Consider the following 23027-nt stretch of genomic DNA (forward strand, 5'->3'; position numbering starts at 1 on the left):
TGGCATGCCCAAAGAGGGCATGAGAGCTTCATGGCACATCACTCCCACCACCAATAACTTGCTTAATGAAATCTCTTCCCTTGGCTGTTCCTGAGTTGTATCCTTTATTATAACCCAGTAAATGTAAGCAAAATGTTTCCTGAGTTTTATGAGTTGTTCTAGTGAATTACCGAACCTCAGGGGGTAGTATGAGGACCTTCAGATTTGTATTTGATGGGGCAGAAATGTGGGTAGCCTGGGCACCCTATCTGCATCTGGTATATAAAGTGGGGACAATCTCACAGCAGGACTAAGCCCTTAAACCTGTGGAATCTGACAATATCTCCAGGTAGTCAATGTCAGAATTTAATTGAATTCTAGAGTACCCAGTTGTGACCCATTTGGTGTCAGAAGTAGTATTACAAAAAATACCCCACAACACAGTAATAAAAAATATGGCTAAATACAATAGGCTTTCCTTCTCCTTTTGAATCTTCTAGACTATGATTGACAGTTGAAGAACTGTAACAATGTCAAAGTATTATAAATGTATGTAGAGGAAATATTTAAGGCAATTATATACAGAGGAAAGTAAAGAGAAGTAAAGGAAGTAAAGTGTTTATACTTCATTTAAACTGGTAAAATAACATTAGTAGACTGTAATAAATTATGTACAGATGGTATAGAGTATCCATTAGGATAGTATCCATTAGGATACTAGAGTATCCATTAGGATACTAGGATAGTATCCATTAGGATACTAGAGTATCCATTAGGAAAACTATGCTCAAAAATATTGTCAGTAAATTCAAATAGGATTCTAAAAATGTTTAAGAATGCACAGGAACGCAGCAAAAAGAAAACAGAGAAATGAAAAACAGAAAGAACAGAAAACAAGACAAAATGGCAAACATGAGCTCTAACATAACAATAATTACATTAAATGTATATGGTCTAAAAACACCAATCAAAAGACAGACATTGGAAGAATAAAGAAATGACCCAAGTATATGCTGTCACAAAAAACTCACTTCACATATAATTGATTATAGGTAGTTGAAAGTAAAAAGATGGAAAAAGATGTATCATGTTAACATTAATAAAAGGAAAGAAGGGTGGCTATATTAATATCCAAAAAAGTAGACATCAGAGCACAGATGACTACTGGAGACAAAAAGGGACATTTATATAATGATAAAGGATCAATCCATCAAGACACAGCGATCCTAAATATACATGGATCCAAACAACAGAGATGTGAAATCTATAAAGCAAAAGATGATAAAACGAAAAGCAGAAATAGACAAATTCACAATTCTAGTTGGAGATTTGAACATTTCTCTCAACGATTTAAAGTACAAGAAAAAACATCAGCCAAGGTATAAAAGAACTCAACATTATCAACAGGATCTAACTGAGATTTACAGAATACCCTACCCAACCAGCCAAGGTATAAAAGAACTCAACATTATCAACAGGATCTAACTGAGATTTACAGAATACCCTACCCAACAACAGCAGAATAACCCATTTCTTTCAAGTGTCCACAGAACATATACCAAGATACACCATATCCTGGACATAAAATAAGCCTCAATAAATTTTAAAGGTTGAAATACACAGAATGTGTTCTCTGACTACAATGAAATCAAGCCGAAGATCAATAACTGAAAGATAACAGGACAATCTCCAAACTCTTGGAAACTAAACAATATACTTCTTTTTTTTTTTTTTTTTAATCTTTATTTTTGAGTGAGAGACAGACAGAGTGTGAGCAGGGGAGGGGTAGAGAGAGAAGGAGACACAGGATCTGAAGCAGGCTCCAGGCTCTGCGCTGTCAGCACAGAGCCCAATGTGGGGCTCGAATGCACAAACCATGAGATCATGACCTCAGCCAAAGTTGGACGCTTAACCAACTGAGCCATCCAGGTTCCCCAACAACATACTTCTAAATAATGCATAGATCAAAGAGAAAGTCTCGAGGAAAAATTTTAAATGCAATTAAATAAATGAAAGTAAAAAAGAACTTCTCAAAACTTGTGGGGACATAACTAAAGCAGTGCTGAGAAGGAAATTTATGGCATTACATACATATTAGAAAAAAGAAAAGGTCTCAAATCCAAATCAATAATTTAACTTCCCATCTCAAGAGCCTAGAAAAAGAAGAACAAAACAAACAAAAAGTAGGAGAAAGGAAATGATAAGGAACAGGGGTCTGTTAGAAAACATAAAAACAATAGAGAAAATCAATGAAACACAAAGCTGGTTGTTTGAAAAGATCAATAAATTGATAAACCTCTAGGAAGACTGACAAAGGAAAACAGAAGACATAAATAACCAGTACCAGGAATGAAACGGGGCATATCACTACAAACACTGCAGATATCTAAATACTAATAAGGGATACTACAAACAACTTTACATATATAAATTTGACAGCTTAAATGAAATATATAATTTCCTCAAAAAATACAGACTATCACAACTAGAACTACCAAGCTACTTGGTATTCTACTCTGATATAAAACATACTACTCTGATGTAAAACAGATCTGGATAGCTCCTATACTTTTAAAGAAATTAACTTTACAATTTTAAACTCTCAAAAAAGAGGGGTGCCTGGGTGGCTCAGTCAGTTGGGCGTCCACTTCGGCTCAGGCCATGATCTCACGGTTCATGTGTTCGAGTCCCACATCGGGCTCTGTGCTGACAGCTCAGAGCCTGGAGCCTGCTTCAGATTCTGTGTCTCCCTCTCTCTCTGTCCCTCCCCCACGCACGCACGTGCAGACTCTCTTTCTCTTTCTCTCTCTCAAAAAAGGAATAAACATTAAAAAAAATTTTTTTAACTCCCAAAAAAGAAATTTCCAGGCCCAGATGATTTCATGGGAGAATTCTATCAAACTTTTAAAGAATTGACATCAATTACATCCATTCTCTTCCAGAAAATAGGAGGAAAAACTTGTCAATTTATTTTATGAAGCCAATATTGACCCTGATAGCAAAACCAGACAAAGGGGGGCACCTGGGTAGCATAGTCAGTTAAGCGTCTGACTCTTGATCTCAGCTCAGGTCATGATCTCATAGTTCATGAGTTCAAGACCCATACTGGGCTCTGTGCTGATGGTGCGGAGCCTGCTTGGGATTCTGTCTCCCCTTCTTTCTGCCCTCCTCCACTTGTGCTTTCTTTCTCAAAATAAATAGACTTTAAAAATTAAAAAAAAAAAAAAAGACAATATAAAAACCAGAAAGGTATAGACCGATATCCTCATGAATATACATGCAAAAATCTTAAAAAATACTAGCGAATGGAATTTAGCAATAAATAAAAAGAATCATATACCACTACTGAATAGGTTTTATTCCTGAGATGCAAGGCTGGTTTGGTACTCAAAAATCAATCAGTGTTAATTCCCCATCCTAACAGTTTAAAGAAGCGAAATAATGACCATATCAATCAATGTAGAAAAAGCAGTTGACAAAATTCAAAACCCATTCATGATAAATTCTCAGAAAAATAAGAACAAATATGGTGAACTTCCTCAACCGATAAAAGAGTATCTACTAAATACCCATAACTAACATCATACTTCATAGTGAAAGTCCAAATGCTTTCCCCAAATACTGAGAAAAGATGAGGATATCTGATTTCACTGCTCTTATTTAAGATAATGCTAGAAATTCTAGACAATATGATAAAGTAAGAAAAGGAGATAAAAGTCATATAGATCAGAAAGGAAGAAATAAAACTGTCCCTATTTGGAGATGACATGAAAATCTAAAAAAAAGATCTCCTAAAAAACTCCTGGAATTAATAAGTGAGTTCAACAGAGTCATAAGATACAAGATTAACATACAAAAAAAAAAAAATCAACTATATTTCTATATTCTAGCAATGAGCAAATGGACACCTAAATTTAAAATACAAACTATTTAGGGGCGCCTGGGTGGCTCAGTCAGTTGAGTGTCCAACTTCAAGTCAGGTCATGATCTCGCGGTCCGTGAGTTCAAGCCCCGCGTCCGGCTCTAGGCTGATGGCTCAGAGCCTGGAGCCTGCTTCCGATTCTGTGTCTCCCTCTCTCTCTGCCCCTCCCCCGTTCATGCTCTGTCTCTGTCTCAAAAATAAATAAACGTTAAAAAAAATTAAAAAAAATAAAATACAAACTATTTATAATTTGTCAAAAAAGAGAAATATATAGAACTCGCATGCTGAAAACTATACAACCCTGATAAAATAAATCAAAGAAGATATAAATAAATGAAGAGACATATTGTGTTTGTGGATTTGAAGCCTTGATATAGTAAAGACCTCAGTTCTCCCCAAATGGATATACTAATTTGACACAATTTCTATCAAAATTCTAGTAAGATTTTTTTTTTTGGTAGGTACAGACAAGATTTTTCTAAATTTTATATGGAAAGACAAAGGAACTAGAGGAGCTGAAAGAATTTTTTAAATAAAGAATTTATTTAATTCTACTCAATTTTAAGACTTATATCACTATATTAATTAAGACTGTGGGTACTGACAGAGGGGAGATGCATGGAATAGAGATACACCAGAATACAGAACCCAGAAATATACCCATACAAACATCCCAACTGATTTCTGCCAAAAAAGAAAAAGCATTCAATGGAGGAAAGATAGACTTTCAAACAAATGGTGCCTGAACAAGTGGATATTCATAAGCAAAAAATGAATTTCAAACTAAGCCATGTACCTTATACAAAAATTAATTCAATACCTTATACAAAATTATACAAAATAATACCTTATACAAAACCTTATACCTTATACAAAAATAATACCTTATATAATACCTTATACAAAATTATACAAAATAATACCTTATACAAAAATTAATTCAAAACGGATGTGGTATTTTTCTAATAAAATATAAACTGAAAACTGGCAAGAAGGACAACCAAATATTTAGTTCTGTGCTACTGTTCTTTGGTTAGCAATTAAAAATTTTCCTGGACAATTAGAAAAAAAAATATAGAAAAAAATATACTTAACACAGAATTAAATGTAAAACTGTAAGAATTTTAGAACAAAACACATGAGAAAATCTTTGAGATCTAACACTGACAGTGTTCTTAGGCTTGACATCAAAGTACAATCCATAAAAAGGAAAAATCAATAAACTAGACTTCAAAAACTTTTACTCTATGAAAGATGCTGCTAAGAGGATAAAGAAACCCTTATATGTTGGTAGAAAATATCTGCAAACCACGTATCCAATGAAAAAATACATATAAATATATATATATAATAAATATATATATAAATATATATATATAAATAATATAATATAAATATATATATACAAATATATATATATAATATATAAAGAGCACTCAAAATTCAACAGTAAAAAACAATCAAATGAGAAAATGGGCAAAAGACATAAAGCAGCATTTCACCAAAGCACATAAAAAAATATTCAATGTCCTTAGCCATCAGAGAATCCACAAAAAAGCAATCATGAAACTACCATACAACCTAGCTATCTCATTCCTGGGTATTATTCCAGAGAAATAAAGACATATATCCACACAAAAACATGTAACAATGAATATTTACAGCACTGTTAGTTATAACAGCCAAAAACTAGGAGCAAACCAGATTTCCTTTGAGGAGTGAATAAATAAACTGTTGTACATCCACACCATGGAATGCTACTCAGCAACAAAAAGGAACAAATCATTGATTCAAACAACCACTTGGATGAATCTCTAGGGAATTATGGTGAGTGGCAAAAAGCCAATCCAAAGGGATCCCAAAAAGTAGTTTATGATTCTATTCATGTAATATTTGTGAAATGACCAAAATGATAGCGAACAGATTCGTGATCACCAGAATGTGAAGGAGAGGGGTGGGGCTGGGGAGGTGAGTAGGGTTGGCTATAAGAGGGCAACATAAGGGACCCTTATGGTGATGGAGATGTTCCATATCTGACCATATCAATGTCAGTATCCTAGTTGTGATACTATACTATATATAGTTTGGCCAGATGCTATCATTGGGTTAAACTAGGTAAAAGGTATAAGGGATGTTTCTGTGTTCTTCCTTTTTTTTTTTTTTTTTTTTTTTTTTAAGATTGTTAAGTAGGGGTACCTGGGTGGCTCAGTAGGTTGAGCATCTGACTTCAGCTCATATCATGATCTCATGGTTCAGTTCATGAGTTCAAGCCGCACATCAGGTTCATTCCTGTCAAAACCAGAGCCCATTTCAGATCCTCTGTTCCCCTCTCTCTGCCCCTCCCCCGCTTGTGTGTTTTTTTTTTTCTTTCTCTCTCTAAAAAATAAACATTAAAAAAAGAAGAGATTTTTAAGTAATCTCTACACCCAACCTGGGGCTTGAACTTACAACCCCGAGATCAAGAGTCGCACACTCTACCAACTGAGAAAGCCAGACTCCCCTCTGTCTTTTTCTTACAACTACACATAAATCTATAATTATCTCAACACAAGAAATTTAATTTAATTTTCATTTTTTAAAGTTTATTCAATTATTTTAAGGGGGGGCGCAGAGAGAGAGAGAGGGGGGGAGGGGGAGAATCCCAAGCAGGCACCACACTGTCAATGCAGAGACCAATCAGGGCTCAAACCCATAAACCATGAGATCACGACCTGAGCTGAAGTCAAGAGTCGGATGCTTAAAAGAATGAGCTGCCTCAAGAAATTTAATTTAAAAAAAAACGAAAAAGGCATGGAAGAAGAGAAGAGACCAAGCCAGAAGAAAATTCAGGCTGACTAAGAGAATAAGAAAACAAGCAAGTAAATTAAAGTACCACTCTAATCGTTGGTAGTAGTGGTAGATGAGGCTTTAATTCTGTTTCTTCATAGCAGAAATATGAAAGTAAAATGCTTTGTAGGCTCCTAAGTGACTTCCTACTATTTATTTTGTCCTCACCTGATTTTCTTTCCTCTGATTTCCATTTTTCCTCTGCCTCTAGGATCTTAGCAAGATCCTAGGTAACCTAGGGGTATGAGAGGAGGTACAAGATGTGGCAAACATCCATATCCCTTGCCCTCTCCCTCCACTACAGGCCCAATCAAAATGACAACATACATCTTCAAATATGTCAGCTACACAAGGGGAGGGAGAAGAAAGAAAAGAAGCTACGAAATAAGAAGGCCAGTGGAAGCAACCCAGGTATCCACCAACAGATGAATGAATAAATAAATGTGGTATATACATACCATTCAGCAAGAAAGAGGAAGGAGATTCTGACATGTGCTACAACATGGAGGAACCTTAAAGACATTATGCTGAAAGAAGCCAGGTACAAAAAGATACTGTATGATTCCACTTATATGAGGTACCCAGAGAGGTCAAATTCCTAGAGATGGAAAGTGAGAATGGTTGGTTGCCAAGGGCTGGGGGAAGGGGAATGGGGAGTTGGTATGTAATGGGTACAGAGCTTTGGTTTGGGAAGACAAAAAAGTTTTGGAGATGGACGGTGGTGATGGCTGCACAACACTGTGAGTGTACTTAATGCCACTGAACTGTACACTTAGAGAAGGCTGAAATGGTAAATTATGTGTTATGTATATTTTAACATAATTTTTTAAAAAGTTCTATGAAAAAAAAAGAAATGAGGGCCTTATATGCCTTCATGCTTTTGAGAGGGATAGTATCTTTTTAATTGAACAAAATGTTTGAAATCTAGAAAAGCAATCTGAAATCACAAGTAGAGCTCAGTGTTTTAAAAACTTAGAGCAACTTTTTGATAACGTCTTACTAAGAAAATGGCCTCACAGGCGATGTATATAGCCATAATAGCTGCTCTTACCAGCAAATGTTGGCCGAACTTCTGGATCCGCCTCCCAGCATTGCTTCATGATGCTGATAATCTCCTCTGGGCAGTACTCAATGATGTCTTCCACATTTGGTCTGTTCCCAGATTTAATGCAGATTATCAACTGCTGCTCACAGATAGCATCTATAAAGCAAAGAGGGATTTAAGTTGACTTTTTCTCAGGTCCTAAATGTCTCAGGCAGGAAGATCGCAGGGTTTGGACAAGGCTGGATGTCTCTCTGCCTGGGGTGTGTTTTCAGTATGGCTGTCTCATTCCTTAGGGGCAGAATGACCCTCTGACATGGTCCACCGCCCAGATGATCAAACAACATCTTAACCTCTAAGATGAAAGAATTCACACCAAAGAGGTCTCCTGGTAGAACAAATAGAATATGTGACTAAAACCAATGGCATACTTCAGATTTTACTATAAAGACAAATAAGGTACGGCTCTTACCTGTAAGGAGCTCAGTTTATTGAGAGTAACAGAAAATATAGAGTGATAATTGCTATTTAAAAAGTAAGCACAGGGGCGCCTGGGTGGCGCAGTCGGTTAAGCGTCCGACTTCAACCAGGTCACGATCTTGCCGTCCGCGAGTTCGAGCCCCGCGTCGGGCTCTGGGCTGATGGCTCAGAGCCTGGAGCCTGTTTCCGATTCTGTGTCTCCCTCTCTCTCTGCCCCTCCCCCGTTCATGCTCTGTCTCTCTCTGTCCCACAAATAAACAAACGTTGAAAAAAAAAAAATTTAAAAAGTAAGCACAGGGGCGCCTGGGTGGCGCAGTCGGTTGGGCGTCCGACTTCAGCCAGGTCACGATCTCGCGGTCCGTGAGTTCGAGCCCCGCGTCGGGCTCTGGGCTGATGGCTCAGAGCCTGGAGCCTGTTTCCGATTCTGTGTCTCCCTCTCTCTCTGCCCCTCCCCCGTTCATGCTCTGTCTCTCCCTCTGTCCCAAAGATAAAAAAAAAAAAAAAAAAAATGTATGTTCTAAAAAAAAAAAATAAAAATAAAAAAAAAATAAAAAGTAAGCACAAAGGTTTCTGCTAACACAACCATGACTAGAGGGTCAGAGAAGGATTTGCTGGGTCTAGAAACCTAAGTGGGATTTATCCATGTAAAGAATCAGGAAGGACTCAGAGAGGAGGATTCTGGGCTAGGGAAGCAGGATATGAATAGACTGGAAGTCCCCCAAATCATAATGTAGCCCAGGAATTATGAGTAGCTCACCATAACTGGGCAAAATGACTAAAGAAAGACAGGTAAGGAATGAGGCTAGAGAAAGATGGAAAAGCTAAATCAGAGAGGGCTTTGTATTCCATACTGAAGAATTTGAACTTTATCCTGAAGGCCCAGTGAGCCTTGGAAAGATTTCAAAAATATGAGTGAGATGGTCATACTTGCCTTTTAGGACAACCAGCGTGGCTGAAGTGTGAATGGGGGATGGCATGAGTAGCCATCAGCAGAAATACGGAGGGTCTGAACTGCATAGAGTCTGGTGGGGATAGAGAGAAGTGGATGGATTCAAGATGTAGCCTGAATCACATATAATCTTGAGTTCATAGGTTTAAATGTGTGATCGCATGTGGGAGACAAGAGGCAAAGCTAAGACGTGAAATGCTTCTGGCCCAACAACTAGGTAGGGTACAGGGGGTGGGAGGAGAGAGGGTGATGCCATTTTCTGAACATGAGAAGAGCAGAGCCAAGTGGACTACACGGAGAACATGTAGATGAATCTGTTTGAGGGCATGTTGCTTTGGGGTTCCTCTGGTATGCGTAATAGATACAACAGATAAGTGGATATCCAGGCCAGGGCTCTAGATAAGAGATTTGAGAGGCCTTGGCAAAGTAGTGATCATTAAACCAGAGGAGCCAATAATCACCCAAGAAAAAGGGACCAGGAAATGTCCAGTAATTTAGGCACTTAACAAACTGAGGAATGAGTACTGTATCTTCTCCTGCATGAATCATGTCTTTCTCATCTTTTTATTCTTAATTCCAATTAAAGTGCCCATAGTAATTACTGAAAAGATATAATTCTTATCTATTTGTTTATTTGTCTATTTATTTATTTAGAGTGTGAGTGCACACAGGGGAGGGGCAGAGAGAGAAGGGATAGAGAGAATCCCAATCAGGGATCCCTAACAGCACAGAGCCCCAACACAGGGCTGGATCTCACGAATCATGAGATCATGACCTGAGATGTAGAACCTCCAGAGTAAGAAGCTTAACCAACTGGGCCACCCAGGTGCCCCGAAAAGAAGTAATTCTTGAGTGAAGGAGCAAGCGAATGAATGAAAGTATGAGGCCTATGTCTCCTAAGCAGAAGCAAGCAAGCTTTCCTGTCCAGGAAAAATCCTGGAATTCTACAATACCTCCCAAGCTCAGATACATCATCAAGGCTCCTATTTGTCCTGTGATCCCTGATTCCTAAACTGAGATTAATCATTCATTCACCACAAATGTACTGAACACCAACTGTGTTCCAGGCACTGTGTGTAGAGACTGGGGAAATAGCACTGACTCAGTCAGATACCGTCCCAGCCCTGGTGTAGCTTATGGTCTAGTAGGTAAAAAGACGTTATAAATCTTAACTGATGTCATTGAAGGCCACTATTTCACTCAACAGTTTTGATTAACACATAGATTCTACTCCTCTATAAACATCTTACTTTCATATGGCTCCTTATTCGCAAATATTGCCCAAAGTACTATGCCAAAGCTGTATACATCTGACTTCTCTGAGGGTTTTGCGTTGATGTCATTCAGATGCTCAGGGGCCATGTAGCAGAGGGTTCCACCATTTTTCTTAGGGGCGCTATTATTCATTTTTCTCTGCTCATTATTTTCTTCTTTAGTCAGTTTACTCCACGTCTTAAAGGAAGCCACGCCAAGATCAGCTATCTGCAAGAGATCAAGCCAATGGGAGTGTTCTGTGAAAGCTATAAGCAAATCAGACTTGTCTTTAACTCTGGGGTTTATCTAATAGATGCAAGGTATAGTGAATTTCCTGAAGTGGTTACACTAGATAGGTTTAAAACAGCTACTTCTGAACAGACTCACAGAAATTTTGTGTCTCTTCAGCCATCTAAGAAAATCTCCCCTAAGAAATGTTCATGTGAAATTCTGGTATCTCAATTCTTATGCAATAAACCCAGGGAATTTGCTAGTAGGGTTGGGGGAGGGGGAGGAAAGAGGAAAAGCAGAAGTATTTCTGACATGAACTACAGTAAAACATGTTTATTCTAATTCCTCATTTACTCTGCATATTTTTTTCAACTACTTCTGGGGCTAGGAATACAAGGTATTTTCTTCTCAGCAGATTTGTAGAGCAGATGGTGAGTAGGTACTGCACCTTCAATTTTCCCCAACGGTGTTCCAAAGCCCATGGATGCGAGAGTCTAAGGATTCCAAAGACACTGAGGAAAAGGATGGTAGTGTTACTTGTTTTGAGTTGGTAGCCTGAACCTAAGAGATGACAGGATGGGAAGGAGGAGAAAAACAGACAAGAAAGCAAAGAGAAAAATACAAAGGTCAGACACAGAATGAAGAGGGAGATGGCCGGATAAAATTACAGAACCACACGGTTAAGAAGAAATCAAAGGTGACAGTTTTACTTTTGCCTCTAGGAACCCAAGCATATAGGCATGAATTCCAGCACGTGATTATCTAAAATCCAGAGATTCTAACATAAGAGATACATTAGAGGTAAGTTATTATTGTAAGAAAGAACCTTCCTTTAAAGTCGTAGGATTAAAAATCTGTCCAAGATTAGAAGGAAGTGTTAGAAGCACAATCTTGTAGTAGAAGGATGCCTGCATAAGCAGTTCCTGAGTTCTCCCCCAAAAGCTGCTTCCCCTTTCAGATTCTCGCGCTTGGATTCCTGTTGCCAAAGCCAATTAGACGTGATGTTCCATCTAGTTAAATCTTGCTCTTGAGTGAACAAAAGGAAAATCCTTTCCCTTTGTTCCCTTTACTACAATGGAAAAAGTTAGAATTAAAAAAAAAACAAACTGATACAAAATATAGATTAAAGTCAGTAAATAAATAAATAATATGGACTCCATCAAGTCCGTATCTTTCTTTTCAATCCTTGGCAGAACCTTCCAGCACCACCACCACCAGTTATAAGCTGAGTGAGGTCTTCCTTTAAGGTCTACCATGTGAAAAAATGGATCTATAGTGGAGAATTAAAACTAAAATCACCCCAATCTTCTAGAAACCTTTAGATTATGATTTACCTTAATGTGAAAGTCATCATCAACGAGGATATTTTCAGGCTTTAGGTCCTTGTGTATTACTCCTTCTCCATGTAAGTAGCACATTCCTTCAATGGTTTCCATAATTATCCTTCCTTTTACAGAAAGGGGGATACTGATCTAAAACAGTGATAGTTAAGTCTATGAAATGGAAAGGTAATCAAACAGGCCAAACCGACTGTTTTATTCAAGAGTACTGGGGTCTGAACCTTAGAACAGACAGATCTTCCTTGATATATAATGGGGCTACATCCCAAACCCATCATAAGTTAAAAATATCGTTAAATTGAATATGTGTTTAAACTAACCTAGTGAACATCATAGCTTAGCCTAGCCTATCTTAAAAATGCTCAAGAACACTTATATTAGCCCTCGTTGGGCAAAATCTTGAACACAAAGCCCATCTTATAATAAAACATTGAACATCTCATGTAACTGACTGAATACTAAATGGCAAGTGAGAAACAGAATCGCTGTGTGACTAACCAAATGGTTGTGAGCATATCGGCTGTTTACCTGTGATCACATAGCTGACTGGGAGGTGCGGCTCATGGCCACTGCCCACCATCATAAGACAGGCTGGTACTGTGCGTCACTAGCCCAGGAAAAGTTCCAAATTCAAAACTCAAAGTATCATTTCCAATGAATGCCTATTGCTCTTGACTGTCATAAAGTCAAAAAATTGGTAAGTCCAACTATCATAAGTTGGGGACCATCTGCAGTTACCAGGATTCCTTCTATTATGCTGTTCAGCACTGCTGTCATTTTAAAAGAAGTCCCCTTTTAAAGAAAGATTTCATCCCAGGTGCTAAGGGTACTAATGTTGTGCTCTGTCATGTAAAAATAAAACTTTCATGCCAATATGGCAATATACTAAAATGCTGTAAAATTAAGCTCCTTGAGAGCAAAACATCACCACCACCACCACCATCATCATCATCATTCTAGAATGCATCCTGACTATCTGGCATGGTGCCTGGAATGTTTGTTGAATGATGGATAAATAAATAAACAAAAAACAAGTATTTTTCTATAGTACATTAATATGTGCTACTATATATTAAATAGGTGAATAGTGTCACAGAAATGTGTAGATGAACATTGAGAAAAAAAGAATACAAGAGAACATGCTCACACTTATTACAAATATGTAAAGACTAATCTATGGGATAACATGATGTTAAAACAATGCTGAAGTGGGTTTAATATCTATTTGGTGATTTGGTATCATCTATTTTAGATCTTTGTAAATTCTCAAGTCACTCTTACTTACGACTGTATTCTAGTTGTATAAATACCAACATTAATACAGACAACTCCAATTTCTATTATAGCAGCTAAACACTAGTTTTTCTTAACAATGAAAAACGCAAACTGTTTGTATGTGTGTGTACGTGTATATGTGCACAGTCTCTAGTTTACAAACAAGGCTGTTTAGGCTGATTCCTAAAAATTTAGATATATGTTGGTTGTTGGTAAACAGGAAAAAAATTTAAATGATGGAAGTTAGATTCCCAAGTCAACCCCCCAAATCATATTTAAAACCCACAATGGAGATGAATTAGTCACCTGATCACCAGCATACAAAAAATAGCCAGAGATTTTCCTTTCTTCCTTGATATACCTTTGGACTTAGGAAGAAGTTCTGAGCAAGCAAAGGAAAGACCTTCTCATTCCCCTTCCTGATTTTCTCCCTCATGTCCTCTTGAGTTCCCTCTGGAGCCCAAACTAGTCTACCTTATCTTTGCCTGATCCGGGAGAATGCCCCCTTGTCCCAAAAGATTTACCTCCCAATCAAAATGACTATTTACTTCATGCAGCAGCTGATCTTACCTAGTTTTGGGGAGAAGAGCAATCTGATCAAATTACAACACAATGTGTATAGGTGAACCTCTCTTACCCCTTCCCACAGGTATCTGTGAGAGATGTCTGGGACTTAAAAGAATTGAAGAACAGACATAATTTTGGGCAGATGTAGGGTCGGGGGGAGAAGACAGGAAAAGGGGGAATATCTGCCCTAAAGAAAGCCACATCCCACCACTGTCTCATGCAATCTACGCTTTGGCCAAATCCAGTTACTTGTAAGTTTCCCAGATATGGCATACTCTCATTCCTTTGCACATGCCATTGTCTCTGCCTGGAACACTTATTCCCTAATTATCTGCTTGTCATTTGGGCTTTGGCCCAAGCATCCTCCTTCTGGAATCCCTTCCTATTTATCACACGCTAAAGTGACTGCTGCTCCTTTGTGTTCCCACAGCACACTAGGAGGATGTCTATCAAAACACAATTGCACCATACTGTTCACTTCCTTATCTGTCCCTTTTATGTGTGTCATATTTGCTATTGCTTCTTGATTAACTAGCACAAGGCCTAGCTCTTACTAGGTAGATAAACTCAGGGCACCTGGGTGGCTCAGTCGGTTAAGTGTCTGACTCTTGTTTTCGCCTCAGGTCATGATCTGATGGTCGTGAGATCAAGTTCAGGGTGAAGACTGCTTGGGATTCTCTCTCTCTCTCTCTCTCTCTCTCTCTCTCTCTCTCTCTCTCTCTCTCCCCCCCCTCCCTCCCTCCCTCTTCCACTGCCCTTCTCCCCTGAGCTCTCTCTCAAAACAAACAAAAACAAAACAAAATGAAATACCTTTAGAAAAATAAACTCTATGGGTTGCCTGGATGGCTCAGTTTGTTAAGCACAGGATTTGGACTCAGGTCATGATCTCATGGCTTGTGGGTTTGAGTCCCATGTCAGGCTGTGCTGACAGTGTGGATGAAGCCTGCTTCAGATTCTGTGTCTGCCTGTCTCTCTGCCCCTCCCCTGCTAGTGCTCTGTGTCTCTCTCTCTCAAAAATAAATAAACATTAAAAAAAATGTTTTAACAGATAAACTCTACAAAATGTTTTATCAACGTGATTTGGTTTTCATAAATCAATTTTTATTTTCCTATTTTAAGTCTTACTTATCCAGTGTTGTTGCCTCTAGTGTTCTATATTTAGCCTGTAAGTTTCTTAAATGGTATCAAAGGGCAATCATCAATATTCTATCTCCACACACAGTTATTGAGAGTGTACATCCTTTAACCAATCAGTCAGTGTTTACTGTTACCTATTAGGCATATACTTCACATCATGAAGACAGTGCTTGTCCCTGAACAGTGGATGCTGGGGTGGCTGACAAAAGCCTACTATAAGACTAAGACATGGGTGGGGGGGACCTCCCCAGGTGAGGGGTACAGACAGCTGTCTGCAAGGATTGACGGGAAGGCAAGACCACCTTCTGGGGCAGGGAAAGTCCAGGATGCTTTAACAAGGGGACTGACTTCAGAAAATCCAAAGTATCTAGCCACTCACACAAGGGTTATTTGACACCAACAAGCTACAAAAGAACACAGTGGCAATAACCATCACAGACAGGCAGCCCCCGAGCCGCTGTGCCCGTACGGTGCACAGCAAAGCCCTCTTTACCTCCGCTTTCAGAACGTGCATCAGGTTGCCCTTTTCCATGTACTCCATCACCAGAGAGTAGTTTCCTTCTTCTAAGATGACACCCAGGAGCTTCACCACCCGATTATGTCTCAGCCTGTGCATCATCCTGCCCTCCTCAAGGAGGGACTCGTTGTACCTGCGGGAGAGAAAGGTGCTGTTAAGATGGGCACAGTTAGTGCCCTTGTCCTTGTTCCCCCAAGAAACACAGCATATGGCTCCAATGCATCACATCACATGGGCTTGTGTTGGTACTTGTGCATGTACTGATCCCTTCTGGGTCCAGGCTACAAGCTTCCAGAGGCAGAGGCGTTTCCTGCTCATCTTCATATTCCTCCTTCCCAGTTACAGGCAGTGAGTGCTCAAGAAACAGTAGGTCAATAACAAATGAATGCAGAGGAAATGAAGAGCAGCCAGGAGAAGCAGCCTGAGAAAAGGGCTGCGTTGGACAGGATAATTAAAAATGCAGCCTCTCTTGGGGCTCCTGGGTGGCTCAGTTAAGCGTCCGACTTGGGCTCAGGTCATGATCTCATGGTTCATGAGAGCCCCGCGTCAGGCTCCGTGCTGATAGCTCAGAGCCTGGAACCTGCTTCGGATTCTGTGTCTCCATCTCTCTTTCTGTCTCCCCCCCACTCACGTTCTGTCTCTCTCTCTCTCTCAAAAATAAACATTAAAAAAAAAAAAAGGCAGCCTCTCTTGGTAACCACTCTGGCAGGAACAAAGGGAGGTAAAACAAGTCCACCAGCTGCTTTAAAGAGAGGGCTTCTGGAACTTCTAATTAATAGGCTACTTCCCCCACCCCCAGACTTAGGGCTGGTCCTTACCAAAATGGTGAAGGAAGTATTTAAGTCTATCTCAAGGACCCCTCCCCATTTTCTTCTCATTGCCTCCCTCATTACCCTTAATCTCCTTCCCCTTCTTTATTTCCTTCTCTTTGTCTTTCATCATTTATTACTGCAAGCTTTTTGCTAACCAGCCTCAGAATCCTCATCAGCGGCACAGGGAGAATAATAATAACCAGCTTTCAGGGTTATCTGACATAAAGCCCACACGCTGATATGCCACAGTCTGTCTCACTCTAAAGCCTGGGCCGTGGCATATCCACTGCCTTGCCCTGCTCCTCCACGGTAACTCTTCCCATGGCCAGCCTGTAATTTGGCCCACCCACCTCTGTTCCCAACTCACTCAGTACACTTGGGGCCTGTGTACACCTTTTTCAGGATTACGAGTCCATGGGATCTGTGTAAACACAAAGACACCTTTCCAAAGCCCCCGCTGTCAAGATGCTCCTTCTCCAAAAAGTCACTAGATTTCATCTTAATGTCATCCAAGGACATGTCTGGTTTCCTTATGAATCCTCAGAATGTCCAAAAATGCACCACTTTTTCCCTCTTCGGAGATGTGCCCTGTAAGAAAGACAAAAGGACATCTTAGTGCACAAAATCATTATTCAAAAAACATATGAAATTCTACCATATGTTCGGTGGAATCACAGAAAACCACATTTTATTTTTACTTTAAAAGATTGTTTTAGGGGCGCCTGGGTGGCGCAGTCGGTTAAGCGTCTGACTTCAGCCAGGTCACGATCTCGCGGTCCGTGAGTTCGAGCCCCGCGTCAGGCTCTGGGCTGATGGCTCAGAGCCTGGAGCCTGTTTCCGATTCTGTGTCTCCCTCTCTCTCTGCCCCTCCCCCGTTCATGCTCTGTCTCTCTCTGTCCCAAAAATAAATAAACGTTAAAAGATTGTTTTATTGACCAATATTGGAACAAAAAATGATGAGTGATGACAAAGTCTTTATATTATAGGTTATCTTTTTGTAAAGGGAGAAACATTGTGTTTTGCCATTAAAAGACAAGAGACGTACATACGGACAGACGTGTATCCGTAGCCTCCAAATGGGTCTCCCTGATTCTATCCCTATTCCTCTAGAGACTACTCTCAGCACAGCAGCCAGAAGGATCCTTTTACAAATGTAAACTAAATTGTGTTACTTCTAAAACCCTCCACACACTCAGGGTAAGACCAAACTCCTTACCATGACCTACAGAATCCTCCAAGAGGCTGCCCCTGCCTACCTCTCTTCCTCTTGCTTATTCGACTCTGGCCACACTGGCTTTGTTTCTGTGTCTTGAACTTGCCATGTTCTTTCTCTTCTGAGGACCTTGGCATTTACTCTTTCCTCTGGTTGGAGTGCTCTTCCCTGAATATTTTGCATGATTTGCTCTCTCCTCAAAAAGTCCATCACTGGCCTCCTGGCCTAAAGTAAGCCCCTTCTGTCAATATATATTTACTTTTTAACCTAGTTCCACTTTTGTAGCAATTATCATTATCTGAAATAACCTCATTTATATGTTTACTTTCAAGGGGTCAGTCTCCTCTACTGTAATATAACTTCCATGAAGGTAGAAATTTTTGTCTGTTTTGCTCATTGTTGTATTTTCACCACTTAGAACAGAGCTGGAACAAGTACACACTCATTACACAATATGCATCTTTATATTTATATTAATATTGAATCAATAACTAATTTATTATTATATTTCAAAACACTATTGCTTTTAGGAGCAGGAACCATGCCTATTTTCCTTCAGAATTTTAGCCCCAGTGCCTTGAAGGCTGCTTAGGATATAACAGATGCTCGATAAACATGTTTGAACTGAACAAGGTCATACGCATAGATACATGGATTAAATGGACCCCCAACTTATTTTAAACATTGCTGAGCCCTTTCTGAAATGATAAACACTCCAAAAAGCACCCAGAAATTAAAATAAACTTTATCTACAAAGGTTAAATCTTTAGCTAATGTACAAATGTGATCTGTTCCTCCACTCTACCTTTGGCTACCTCTTTGATTTTTCCAACCTAAAACTAATCACTTACCAAGTCAGACAGTTAGTATTTTTGGATTCACCCACTCCTTTCCATGCCCACAGACATTCTCCTAATAAAGACTTTCATTGCCTCTTGTCCAGACTTTTACAGAAAACGTGTAACAAGTGTCCTTCTCTCCTAGCCAACCAACGTACAGGATGCCAGATTAATCTTATGAGAGTTCATATTTAGTCATATAATTCAAAAACTCTAGACCTACAAGGTTTGTGTGGCCCTGTATAACTGAACCCTGTCTACCAAATTAAGCATAGAATTCTCACCCTCACATTTAAAGCTCTTACTGGTATTCTACCGATCTCATTTTCCAGCTTTATTTTATTTTATTTTTTTTTTTAGTTCTAGTTAGTTAACATATAGTGTAGTATTGGTTTCAGAATTTACACATAACATATGTACACACCCAGTGCTCATCCCAACAAGTGCCCTCTTTAATGCCTATCATCCATTTAGCCCAGCCCCCCCAACCACCTACCCTCCTGCTCCTCAGTTTGTTCTCTATATTTAAGAGTCTCCTGGGGCACCTGGGTGGCTCAGTTGGCTAAGCGTCTGACTTCAGCTCAGGTCATGATTTCAAGGTTCGTGGGTTCGAGCCCTGAGTCAGGTTCTGTGCTGACAGCTCAGAGCCTGGAGCCTGCTTTGGTTCTGCCTCCCTCTCTTTCTGCACCCACCCCCTCACTCATGCTCTATCTCTCAAAAACTGAATAAACATTAAAAATATGGGGGAAAAAAGAGTCTCTTATGGTTTGCCTCCCTCTCTGTATCTTATTTTCTTTTCTTTCCCTTCCCCTATATTCATCTGTTTTGTTTCTTAAATTCCACATATGAGTGAAATCATATATTTTTTTCTGATGGACTTACTTCACTTAGCATAATACACTCTAGTTCCATCCATATTGTTGTAAATGGCAAGATTTCATTCTTTTTGATGGCCAAGTAATATACCATTGTGTGTGTGTGTGTGTGTGTGTGTGTGTGTGTGTGTGTGTGTGTGTGTGTGTATACACCACATCTTCTTTATCCATTCATCAGTCGATGGACATTTGGGCTTTTTCCATAATTAGGCTATTGTTGATAGTGCTGCTATAAACACTGGGATGCATGCGTGTTCCCCTTCGAATTTGTATTTTATCCTCTGGACAAATACCTAGTAGTGCAATTGCTGGCTCATAGGGTAGTTCTATTTTTAACTTTTTGAGGAACCTCTGTACTGTTTTCCAGCATGGCTGTACCAGTTTGCATTCCCATCAGCAGTACAAAAGGGTTCCCCTTTCTCTGCATCCCTGCCAACATGTTGTTTCCTGAGTTGTTAATTTTAGCCATTCTGACAGGTGTGAGGTGGTATCTCATTGTGGTTTTTATTTGCATTTCCCTGAGGATGAGTGATGTTGAGCATCTTTTCCTGTGAAAACCACAATTTGTATTCCTTTAGACTTCCATTTCTGGCAACATGGAGGACTAGAAAAATTTTAAAACCCTCCTGCTGCAAAAGACCTATGTGTATTGGATAGCATAACACAAATATCCACTCAAATGCATAGGTAGGCCAATGGAAAGGAAAATAACTCCAGGGACTAAAAAAAGAACAGGGCACTGGCCGCAGGGCAATGACCCACATGGTGGCTGCTACAGACTGAATGTTTGTGTCTGCCCCAAACTTCATTTGTTGAAGCTCTAACTCCATTGTGATAATATTAGGAGGTGGGGTCTTTGGGAGGTAATTGGATCATTAAAGTGGAGGCCTCATGAATGAGATCAGGGTCCTTATAAAAGATATGAGAGTTCTCACTCTCTCTCTCCACTACATGAAGATGCGTCCTATGTCCCCAAAGACTAGTATGATGTTCACAGCAGCTTTATTCATGTTATCCCCAAACTGGAAACGGTTATGCATCAATAGGAAATGGATTTTTAAAAAAGGATTGTAGGGGTGCCTGGGTGGCTCAGTCAGCTGAGCGTCCAACTTTGGCTCAGGTCATGATCTTGTGGTCTGTGAGTTCAAGCCCTGCGTCAGCTCTGTGCTGACAGCTCAGAGCCTGGAGCCTGCTTCAGATTCCGTGTCTCCCTCTCTCTCTGCTCCTCCCCAGCTCACACTCTGTCTCTCTCTCTCTCTCAAAAATAAATAAAGATTAAAAAAATTTTTTTAAGGATTGTATATTCATACTATGGATTACTACTCAGTAATAAAAAGCAATGAACTACTAATACACACAGCAATGTGAATGAGTCACAAAACATGGTAAGTAAAAGGAGCCTTGTACAAAAGAATACATACTGTATAATTCCATCTCTATTAAGTTCTGGAACAAGGTAATCTACACTGGAAAAGGAACACTGGTTGCCCACGGACAGGGTGAGGACTGAATGGTTTGGGGCATGAGGAAACTTTCTGGGTGATGGTAATGTTCTGTCATCTCATTGGGGGTTAGGGTTACACACGCATAAGCATTTGTCAATACTCAGTAAATATACTCTAGGTAAATCTTACAACAAAAGAAAAATCTGTAAACATACTGAAGTCTATCTTGTTAATGAAGTGCATGCTGAAAAAAGTGTACTGGTATCTGCAATTTACTTTGCAGACAAACTGGTGGGTAGAAAGAGTGGTAAATAGCTGGTCTGTGATAGCGCAGGCAGAATAAAATGATATTCATGGTAGACACACGAAAGTTCAGTGTAAAATTTTTTTAAATTTGTTTCTACATTTCTATTTTTACTAATTTTTCCCATATATTCCTCACCCAGTTTCTAATAGTACAGATAACAAAACTAAGAAACCAACTTTGTACATTACTAGTAACTAAACACCCTACTTGATTAACTCATTTTTTTTTTTTTTAACTAATGACATTTTTCTGTTCCAGGATCCAATCCAGAATACCACATTGCCTTTTGTAGCTCTTGATTTTTTAATTTTTTAAAAATCTTTTGACCCCCTTCACCCATTTCTCCCAGACCCTGCCTTTGGCAACCCCAATCTGTTCTCTGTATCTATGATCTTCTTTTCCTTCTTCTTCTTCTTCTTTTTTTTTTTTTTTTTAAGATTCCACATATAAGTGAGATCATATGGTATTTGTGTTGCTGACACTTCACTTAGCATAATGCCCTCAAGGTCCATCCATGTTGTTACAAAGGGCAGGATTTCCTTCTTTTTTATGACTGAATAATGATGAGAATAATAAGAAGAAAAAGATATATATACATACATATATATATATATATATATATATATATATATGTCACATCTTATTTATCCATTCATCTATTGATGGACTTTTAGGCTATTTCCATACCTTGGCTATTGCAATTGATGCTGCTATGAACATGGGACTGCATATGTCTTTTTGAGTTAGTGTTTTTGTTTTCTTTTATTTTTTAATTTTTTTAATGTTTATTTTTGAGAAACAGAGAGAGAAACAGAGTGTGAGTGGGGGAGGAGTAGAGAGAAAGGGAGACACAGGATCTGAAGCAGGCTCCAGGGTCTCAGCTGTCAGCACAGAGCCCAACGTGGGGCTCAAACCCACAAACCATGAGATCATGACCTGAGCCAAAGTCAGACATTTAACCAACTGAGCCACCCTGGTGTCCTTGTTTTTGTTTTGAGTAAATACCCAGAAGTGGAATTACTGGATCAAATGGTAGTTCTGTTTTTAATTTTTTGAGAAAGCTCCATACTGTTTTCCATAATGACTACACATCACATTCGCACCAACAGTCCACAAGGGTTCCCTTTTCTCCACATCCTTGTCAACACTTGTTATCTTGTCTGTATGGTAACAGCAGTTCTAACAGGTATGAGGTGATATTCCTTTGTGGTTTTAACCTGCATTTCCCTGATGATGAGTGATGCTGATCTTTCATTTACTGGTTGTCTGTATGTCTTCTTTGGAAAAATGTCTATTCAGATCTTCTGCCCATGTTTTAGTGGAATTTTTTTTTTTATTTGCTATGAAGTTGCTATGCATTCTTTATATATTTGGGATATCAAGCTCTTAAGATACATGATTTGCAAATATTGATTTCCATTCTGTAGGTTGCCTTTTCATTTTGTTGACAGTTTTCCTTTGCTGTGAAGAAGGCTTCTAGTTTGATGTAGTACAAGTTGTTTATTTTTGCTTTTGTTGCTTTTACTTGTGTCAGATTCAAAAAGTCACTGCCAGGACCTATGTCAAGGAGCTTATTGCCTATGGTTTCTTCTATAAGTTGTATGGTTTCAGATGTTATGTTCAAGTCTTTAATCCATTTCAAGTTAATTTTTTTGTATGGTATAAGATAGTGGTCAGTTTCATGCTTTTGTATTTGGCTATACAATTTTCCCAGCATGATTTATTGAGGAGATTGTCCTTTTCCCATTGTATATTCTTGGCTCATTTGTTGCAGATTAATTGGCCACACAGGTGTGAGTTTATTTCTGGGTTTTCTATTCTGCTCCATTGATCAGTCTCTTTTTATGCCAATGCCACACTATTTTAATTACTATAGCTTTGTAATAGAGTCTGAAATCAGAAGCACGATGCCTCCAGCTTCATTTTTTCTGGAGATTGCTTTGCTGATTCAGGGTCTTTTGTGGTTCAATATATTTTAGGGTTGCCTGTTCTATTTCTGTGAAAACTAACATTGGAA

The 23027-nt window shown here is 39.0% G+C and overlaps 1 protein-coding gene and 1 long non-coding RNA gene across 6 annotated transcripts in view; both read right to left on the reverse strand.

Moving 5' to 3' along the window:
• The window catches only part of RIPK1 (receptor interacting serine/threonine kinase 1), a 42090-nt gene that overhangs the window by 11368 nt on the left and 7695 nt on the right, over window positions 1-23027 (reverse strand). For 4 of the 5 annotated variants that reach the window (XM_025917060.2, XM_086706416.1, XM_086706414.1 and 1 more), the window contains exons 2-6: window positions 16699-16919; window positions 15496-15652; window positions 12018-12155; window positions 10449-10680; window positions 7779-7928 (exon numbers count right to left, since the gene is read on the reverse strand). In XM_025917060.2, the coding sequence (XP_025772845.1) occupies window positions 7779-7928; window positions 10449-10680; window positions 12018-12155; window positions 15496-15652; window positions 16699-16850 (829 nt within the window). In that variant the 5' untranslated portion in view covers window positions 16851-16919. Of the gene's footprint in view, window positions 1-7778; window positions 7929-10448; window positions 10681-11131; window positions 11854-12017; window positions 12156-15495; window positions 15653-16698; window positions 16920-23027 lie in introns of those variants that run through there. The other variant, XM_086706417.1, reaches the window with a different exon arrangement.
• LOC147580808 (uncharacterized) lies at window positions 4424-5222 on the reverse strand. The gene is made up of 2 exons (XR_015251117.1): window positions 4798-5222; window positions 4424-4721 (listed from the first exon to the last, which is right to left on the reverse strand). It is a non-coding gene; the product is annotated as an uncharacterized LOC147580808 (long non-coding RNA).

Source organism: Puma concolor, chromosome B2 (genome assembly GCF_028749965.1).
Source record: "Puma concolor isolate L17-30 chromosome B2, mPumCon1.1.hap2, whole genome shotgun sequence".
NCBI classification, from domain to species: domain Eukaryota; kingdom Metazoa; phylum Chordata; class Mammalia; order Carnivora; family Felidae; genus Puma; species Puma concolor.